The sequence below is a fragment of the Filicampus tigris genome, chromosome 4 (genome assembly GCF_054856515.1).
Source record: "Filicampus tigris isolate MCC_2025a chromosome 4, RoL_Ftig_1.0, whole genome shotgun sequence".
NCBI lineage: Eukaryota > Metazoa > Chordata > Actinopteri > Syngnathiformes > Syngnathidae > Filicampus > Filicampus tigris.
In genome coordinates, this window is record NC_141220.1 from 4,865,001 (window position 1) to 4,873,996 (window position 8,996).

Below are 8,996 nucleotides of genomic sequence, written 5' to 3' on the forward strand. Positions count from 1 at the left end.
GACCCCGAATGCTCCTGCAAGAGTCAAGACGAGAGCCAGCACTGAATTAAGTGAAGCGAGAGGGTAGACGAAATAAATAAAACATTTCTTCTGAATGTGTGTTACTCGCCAGTGGACAAATTAACGGCTTTTAGGAAACTGCAGTTATTTGTTTACATTCAAACTCAAACAAGTGATTGTGAGATTACAATTTCAGTATCCCATTATGGGTTTTTTTTTTAATTGTAATAGAATGTTTTTTTTCTCGTGTATGTTTTATGTTCGGTCTTGCATACAACACTTTGTTACACTGTGGCTGTTGTTCTCTATAGATCTGAGTAAATCGTTCACACCTGTATTCACCTGTGACTTAAATCAGATGAGTTTCTTATCTGCAGTTGTATGCGGAGTCTGAATAGGGAACTTAACTTTGTTTAATGAGTGGTTGGCCCTGATTTCATTTCCTATTTTGGCTTTTCCCTAAACATTTGTCATTGGGAAGTAGAAGGTGTCAGGCAAAGGTTGAGGAATTTCTAATTCGGTTGGGTTAACCATATCAGTTACTTCATTGAAACAAGGCGATGATGAATGTATGAGTAAGCGTGGATGTGCTTGTACAACAATGTAATGTAATGGAAATACACAACAATGTTGTTGTGTGACAAGTTTACATGCATTTACAGAAGAACCAAGAATTTGCTCGTCATCTAAGAACCAAAGAATAATACTTACCCCTTGTATGACATACCCACGTTCAGTTTTTTTTTAGAAAATGTGATTTTCCTTTTTTTATTTTATTACATTTTCTTTTTAAAAAGTGAGTAGCACATTAATTCATATATGTGATCTATCAAAGGTAAAGGGCAAATATTAACAACTTCTGCTGTTCATATGACTTGCAATTGGGATGTAGGAAACATTGAGTATTTTAACAGAAAATTATTTGATTGTGTGTTTTGAAAACCCAAAACTCTAAGCAGGTCCACCAGACCCATCAACACTGGCAACAAAAATACCAACACCATACAAGGGTTAAAGGGACGGTGGGGCCTGGATGGCCATGTTTTCACTAACAAGTTCATTTGATATATTTTTTGATCAGGAAAATGGAAAGAGTTGTCATTTTCTATTTTATCAATAAATTTGGGAGAAATTAGGAAATAAGTGACTCCATGAATAACGCCTCTTGTTAATGAGGAACCGTTCTATCCTTGTTCGGTCCGAGTCACTGGAGGAACCGATTACTAACTCTCCATTGGAAATCATTGTACTTTCATTGCTTATAATTTCCAAAAACGGTGATCAATTGGCACCAAAATGTATGTGGACATTCTTACTGACGACCTCTTCAACATATTAAAAGGATTAACCTCTCCGTGGCTGATTTATGAGAATGAGGAAATGTGGAAGTGAGCATGAGCTATATAGATTTATGCTGGGACTAGCGCACACTGCTTCTTTGCTTTAAAAAAAATAAAAACTGCTTCTTTGCTGATCACGGTTAGGATGAGCGAGGCATTTAACACCAGTCAGGTGAATGACCTCATTGGAATTGACTTGACTGTGCCGACAGAAGAACAAGATACATTTGTGAGGTGCATATAGGGCTATACTCAATACTCACATTCTGCCATGAAAGACTAAAATGAAGATTCTTCAATGGCCATTGGCCTGATTTCAAGCTAATGGAGGATGCCATATAATGAAGACAAAAGTGAAAGCAGTCCGAGCCACAGACACCCAGGAAGTGAATGATCAAGTCATGTGTTTATTGTTTACAATTTAAGGGCCATATTCCCACCTTGGTGTCGAAATCTTATCACACCTGGCTTCCGTACCTTCCAGACTTCTGACGCACTCACTGTGTGCAACCATCCATTAGCGGTATGGCTAATGGACAGATGGATCAAAGAGACATCAACTTAAGTCTTTAAGGGGAAGTGAACTCCAAACATTTCTGTACAATATCTTCTATGCTAGTGTGCTGTGGCACATTAGGGTGCCGTGGCAAATTATTCACTGTCAAATACTGTATTTGAATTTAAAAATATATATTTTCTCTCAACAATAAAAAAAAAGACGTTTTTGTTCATTTATCTCAGAATAACCAAATGCTCTTCCATTAGCTGACCGAAGGTACATAATTAACCTATGTATCCCGTTTTTGTGAATGGTTTTGAGATTATTTTCCTATGTGAAAATTGTGCCTTGGCTCAATAAAGGTTGGGAAACACCATTCTATGCGCCTGTACCTGTTTTCTGAATTGGTCATGTGATGTTTGCATGGAGAGCTGTGATTGCTTGTTACCTGAGCCCCCGAGCAACTGTGATGTCATTTTCAGTCAACAGCAAGTGGAAAAATGGCCGCCCCCTCAGATGGCTAAAAACGGGTGGACTTTGTTGCTTAATTTATATTTCGTGTTTGGACTAGTAGGGGCTGTATTCTATAGAAACTGTCTGTGTTGACTTCCTCTTTCAAGAGGCTGGCTGTAAATCATGGCGCATGGAGTTTTTCTGTCGCTCTTGAATGTCATAGAAATCCATTTCGAAAATATAGCACACTTGAATATGAAAATACCATCTATAACGACGTGCGCACCACTCCATCTAACATGCTACAGTTTGAAGGAGAGCATGCTTTTTAAACGGTGTGAAATAAGTGTTATGACTGATTGTTTACGTGATTTATCAGTTGCTCTGCAGTTGCTATGGTCCTTTTATGCTTTGTCCTTTATGATGTCATATAGGCCTGAAGTCTTACAGTTTAAAACTGTGAGTTAGACAGTGACACATTGTCAGTACGTCCAACCTTCTTGGAGTGAGGATGTAAACTCTCTTCCAGTCATGATCTCTGTTGTTACTTTGTATTTTTCTTGATAAAGACTTTTTACTCTTCAACTTCCGTGTCATATCTGCGAATGGGTCCAAATCCCGATCCTCACATGACAATAAGTCTGGTAAAAGTGAATTAATCAGTGCTGTGCTGTGCTGTGTTAATCAGTCGCCCCGCCTCCTTTATAGACGAACTTGAACACCATCGCCCACACCAGCGGTTATCTGGCGCAATTGTGATGTGCAGTTACCCATCTAGCTACGCTTACACCCCAAAAATGCATCTTCCCTTTAGATAGCCTGCTGGCGTGGCCGCTTTAGAGTGCCTCATTGTCAGCGGTGAAGGTGGAATAGCAATGGGAGGGGACATTTTTTTTAAAAGTCAGATCGGAAAGCCAGCATGTATACTGGTGTTTAGGATTAACATGGTCTGTTTAGAGCGCCTCGTTGTTGAATGTGAATGCTCACGCTACATGAAGAAAGGTGGAAGAGCGAGGTAAGAAGAAGAACAAAAAGACACGTATACAAGTAGAAAGTTTGATGTGATAGGGTGCACGTGGACAGGAGCTTCATACTGGCGTGTGTGTTTTTACGAGTAGAACGGCTTGTTGTCATGGTGTGGAAAACCCTGCGACACCTGTGGGATGTATTCCAACCAACGGAGACTTTAAGCAGACTTTTTCGCGACTCAAACATGTAGTTATGTGTCGGCGTAATAAAGGTGTTATCCATTTTTCCAGGGTGTAGAAAAAATTTTTGATTGGGAGGTAAGCACAGTCAGTGGACAATTTGAAAGCGGACACAACGACTTGATTTTTCACTATTCAGAAGCTTTATAACTTTTTTTTTTTTTTTTTAATCATTCAAATTTGGCAGTGTTGTAAATTCTTCTCGTGGTGGAAGACTTTTCGTTTCAGATTACTGAGACTAAAGATGATGCTTGTACACTGCTTCTCAGTAATTCATTAATTAAACTACAATCAAATCAGTTTTTTTACTTTCTATTTTATTTTTTGTTTATTTGTTGTTGTGGATTGCAATTTGGATGACCAGGGTCGCCCTCTTCCCTTATTGTGATTGTTACCCACCATTCAAATGCGTTCATTTTATTTGCTGCTCATAATCTCAAACCAGCTGGTTTCTGATCCATATTTCACATGGAAAAATCCATTTTTACACGCTCGAACTCATATCCGTGAAATTTGCTTGCGCTTATACTGGATCTTACAGGTCGCCCGCTTTACTTGAACATTTTCCGTCATTCATTGATTATATTCATCACTGCGAGGAATATAATGAGGGGTTAAACAATCCTCGACGCGTACTAAAAGGTTCCTCCTTGCCCCATCCTTACCCGCGTTAGTTAAACAATCCTTTGGCAAGTAATAAACAGGACGCTTCGTGACGAAAGCTCGCGTCATCTTGGGTATTATCTTCGGTATGTGTTTCACAATTTAAAAAAGGTGCCCATGGGCTAAATATAGACTACCACGTGACCTCACCTGCAAATGTACACAGCTGCGCGGCTCGGCGAGGGGGTGTGTGCGTGTGTGTGGAAGTTGGAAGTCACCCAAACTGTTCTTCTGCAGCCTTTCCAGCTTTCCATTTCCTCATGCCACCGTGAATTCCCAAACTAATAAAACGACTCGAGCATGTCCGCCGGCCACACACAGCTGACGAAGCGAGCCAAGAGAGAATGGCACTGGCTCAGGTGAGTGAGCGTCAGTCGGCTGTCAGGCCGGAAGTAAGACTTTTCGGCACGTCTTACTTATCCGCTGCTCTGCGTCCCGCACAGATGGTGGCCGTGGTGGCCCTCGTGATCTGGCCCGCGTGGACGTCCAACCTGCACCGTTGCTACGAGGAGAGTGAGCTGAGCAAGGTGGCCCACAGGAAGCTGGCGAGCCACTACCCGCAGCCCCCGGAGCCTCGGGGGGTGGTGGCCCACGACTCCCCCGCCGAGTGTCCCCTGGACCTCTACATGCCATGGGACCAGAAGGAGAGGTCCCTGTCCCCCTGGAGACATGTGTAAGCATCTTTACCGTCGTCATCTGCATGTGTGAGCCAGTCCTGTAGAAAATTGTCTACTTTATTGTCTTACCTGGATAAATAACGGTTAAATACACGCAAAGGCCCTTCAGAACTCAGTGAAGCTATCATTTGATATTCTAATAATATATTTGGAAATTATTTTCTTCAGCCCCAGGAGAGAAAAAATCCTGGAGCCGTGCCTTCTTGGGAATTGTTTACTTTACTTTATTACGCTACACTTTGTGACTTTTCTTTTCTTTTTTTAAATCTTGCACTGGACAAATATTGTATATTAAAGGAAATATATCAAACTAATTTAAACTAAACTAAAATGGAGCATGCTCTAAAAAATTTAAACTAACTGAATTAAATAAAAAGTCATATAGTATAAAGTCATACAAGTCAAATAAAATATAACTATATTGAAAAATCGGAAACTATTATGACCCTGGTCACTGCCAGCTGTTTTAGCGGATTTTGTGTTCCAATTAAGTGTCGTACCTATCAAAAGAGAAGTCAAAGCCATTTCTTAGACTTGCTTTTATAATGTTTTGACATTATTATTGTTTTTTGCAACCTTGAGCGATGCTGACTTGCCGCATGGCTTGAGTTAGCTTATTTACGGTGCTCATCGCTCACTCCATGAACTCTATATACTGTCTGAGTGTCAAGTGGCTGAACTTGTCCCCACTTGCAACGAGTTGGCATTTCTCTCACTCATAATTGATCCTCTAATATGTATCTTTTGACTCAAAAGCTGTGCTGATATCAAATCCAAAGCGATGCAACGCCGCACTCACACACCTGCACAATAACTTTTACAGGCTATCTTCATTTGACCTTTCCCAAACTTTGTGAATGCACGTCCAACTGTTTTCTTCATCATGCTGTTGACCTTTTGACATCATAAGACAAAGACGACACCCTAATAATTGCTCAAAAGTGCCTCACCATTGCAAGGCTTCAAACAGGATATTCTCAATAGGGCTGTCAATAGATTAAAAAAATGGAGGGATTATTTAATTATGATCTGTAATTAATTGATCTAATTAATCAATTTTTTTAATCTCACTTAAAAGTTGCTGAGAAAAGACCCATTACAGGCCTCATTAGGCTTTAGTCGCGGCTGGTTACTTAGCATATATGTGGTAGGCTTGAACTGCTTCTTGGCTTGAAGTCATATCACTCTGCCTCTATCAATAGTGCCGTCAGGGCATTTTTATAAAAATGACCATTCATCGGACCGACAACTCTCGCATGACTCTCCATTGTCACGTCTTCTCTCTGCTCCTGAACTCGCACTTCCACCTACATTAGGAGCCTATCAGGTTATGCCAAACGCAATGACAGCCAATCAGTGTCCACTTCAGGGTGTGACATTGACCATTGTTTTTTACAACCCCAGCTACTCAAGCACAACCCTATGCATCAAAATGGATACAGAGACAGTAATATTAGAGATTAAAGATTTGATTAATGCGAAAATGACCGCTTTAACTCTGACTGTAATTAATTAATCGCAATTAATGCACTAATTTGACACCCCTAGTTCTCAAATAGGTCAAAGTCTCATCAGCAGGTTGATAAAGCGAGAATTGAAAAGTCACAGAAAGGCCTAGAAGTGGACGTCCTTAGGAATGAATTTTGCCTTTCAACTCCTTGGTTAAAGAACAGCAAGTTCACAAAGTAATGAAGCATTAAAACAGATGGACATCCAAAAGTTTAGAGAAAGTCAAATTAAATTCACCTGCAACATCTTTAGTTCCTCCTGGAATTTCTCCTGAAAGCTGAATATCCCTGAATGTTTGTGAGTACTGTTCATTAGGTCATACAGTCCATGCCAGATTTCTTTAAGTGACACGTGTTTTACCCTTGTCAAAGGAACGCTCTTGTTTGAAATATCTCCATATCCTCGTGGTGTCAAAACAAACAAAATCAAAAACATTGTTGTTATTTCCCCACCTCACGTGACAAAGTTGACAAAACGACAGACTGACATCATTTATTTCTGTGTCATTCATTGTCAGTGTGATCACTTTTAATTGTTGCCTTTTACTCCCGAGCCACTGGTGCGCGACTCTCTTGTCTTGTCATGTCATACACGTCAGTGTACGTGTGATCGCTAAAAGGGAAAGTCCCGCTCAGTCTGACAGCCCTGAAAAGCAGATTTGACACAATTGTATTGCATAGCAGAGTCGTGTCATGTTGTGTCACAGCGGCATTCCCAGGCTTTCATCATCCCGCAACTTGCCTTTCATTTGTACAAAGTGAAACACGATTACAGATACTACAAGTTAAACAACAGGTGGGAAATGCTCCATTGGTGAAATAGAGCACACCTCAAAAGCACATTTGCATTTTCGGCCTAAATATGATGTTCAAAAACATTCAGGTGGATGACAGATTCACTTCTATTGTTTTTTTAATACAGATCAGCCACTCATTGCCAAAAATGCATTTATAAATAAACTCTTGAGTACCGTACCATATGTTTCTGACTTCCTGTTCCATAGTTTGTCATTCATACAGCGAAGTGGGCGGGACTGGCACGGCCCATTTGTCTTTCATTGGCATTTGCTGCTGAGACAAGTTGTCATGAATCATACATTTGTTCTATTTACAACCAGAATCTATAACCAGAGGTGGCTAGAGTAGCCACATTTAGAACTTATAAGCAGAGGTGGGCATTTTACAAAATTGTGTTGGTCTGTCATTCGTCATTCCGTCGGCGGGCGGGGTAACCGTCTGTCATTGGTCATGTTTTTGTGACGAACCGAAATTGTCACCTGGTCAGTCCGTTCCCCCACAACCCTAAAAAGTCAGCAAAACAGTGAAAAAAAAATCAGTGACGGACCATTCCCTAAGTGCTGTATACTTCAGTTCAAAAGGTGAAACTCGTATTGTCCTTTAACACATAGGAAAATATTTTTAGTGCAAATTCCTTCCTGATTTCCTTTGAGCTTTTATGAGCCATGAGCAGGGTTGAGTAGGTATCAGCATGGAGGGGGCGGAGCATTCTTCATGAAAATCACTCTACCACAGTACCGGGCTGCGGCAAGCATCCCCCTCATTCTCATTTATAAGGAGATGCCTTTCTATTTCAAATAGTCTAGTACCGGCAGTTTCCTTGGAATATAGCCGATTTGTGGTATAAAAACACTGCACTATACTTCGATTAGCATCAATCTGTTACTGTTTCATGGCAACATCACTTCATCATCATTGCTCACCTTGCTATGCCGTTTGTCTCCAGATGGAAACCCATGAAGGACCACTACCCGTCCACCTACGTTGAAGCTCAGTGTCTGTGCTCCGGGTGCATCCTGATCAAGAGCCAAGGGACCCCCGAGCTGAGCCACGACTACAACTCGTCCCCCGTCAACCAGACCAGGGTGTTTCTCAAGCGGGAGCGCTGCGCTGACGGGTACAAGTACTACCTGAAGCCCGTCTCTGTGGTTGTGACGGTGGGCTGCACCTGCGTCAGACCACGCCTCGCGTAATCACCACTTGGCACGCTTCTTGCAGGTTCGACTATGACCGCTGCCTGGAATGTGGACGTCAGGATTGTGGCGTCATATTCCAGAACAATGAGAGTTGACCTTTTTCTTTTTGCCACAGTTTAGTCAGATTTCAGAGGCTCAGCGTTGAATGAACCTTTATTTATTCTACACTATTTATTTATTTATTTGTCATGTTTACAGAGCTGCATTTCGTATCTTAAGTACACCGGATATTTCAAAAACAGTTTTTCATGAAGATGTCCTAGTATTTTAACATGCAGTATACTGGACTCATTTGATCCAATCTGCAAGGTTTAGATGATTTGAGAGTGAATGAAGAAGATCTGACGTTGGAAGTTGGTGAATTTATGTATCTGTGCTGATATGGTGTTCTTATTGTCCCAGTGGGACTTGATCCTGTCGACAGGACTTGTATGGTTAGCTTCTTTCAACCAAAATAAAGATTGACATTTTCTTTGTGTATCTATCTATTGTCACTACTCGTGAGACATACTGCAAACGCATTCACGGTATTAACAAAACTGTAGCCTAGCCTCCGTACCTAAATGTAATGTCATGCACACCATAACAATGACACTGCACATTCTAATGAGATGTCGTTTGACTGCCAACATCTTCTTTATAAAAATGCTGCAG

General features: G+C 41.0%; 1 protein-coding gene across 4 annotated transcripts; it reads left to right on the forward strand.

The window, feature by feature from the left end:
- The first annotated feature begins 2,797 nt into the window (after positions 1–2,797).
- il17c (interleukin 17c) lies at positions 2,798–8,820 on the forward strand. 4 transcript variants are annotated; one of them, XM_086027886.1, is made up of 4 exons: positions 2,798–3,307; positions 4,401–4,522; positions 4,607–4,836; positions 8,093–8,820. In XM_086027886.1, exons 2-4 carry the CDS (start codon positions 4,508–4,510, stop codon positions 8,337–8,339), a joined length of 492 nt encoding a protein of 163 aa, XP_085884012.1. In that variant the 5' UTR covers positions 2,798–3,307; positions 4,401–4,507; the 3' UTR covers positions 8,340–8,820. The 4 variants fall into 4 exon arrangements, with proteins under 4 accessions (XP_085884012.1, XP_085884013.1, XP_085884014.1 ...); XM_086027887.1 differs by lacking the exon at positions 2,798–3,307 and adding an exon at positions 4,131–4,249; XM_086027888.1 differs by lacking the exon at positions 2,798–3,307 and having other exon boundaries at positions 4,304–4,522; positions 8,093–8,263; positions 8,365–8,820.
- The last annotated feature ends 176 nt before the right edge of the window (positions 8,821–8,996 follow it).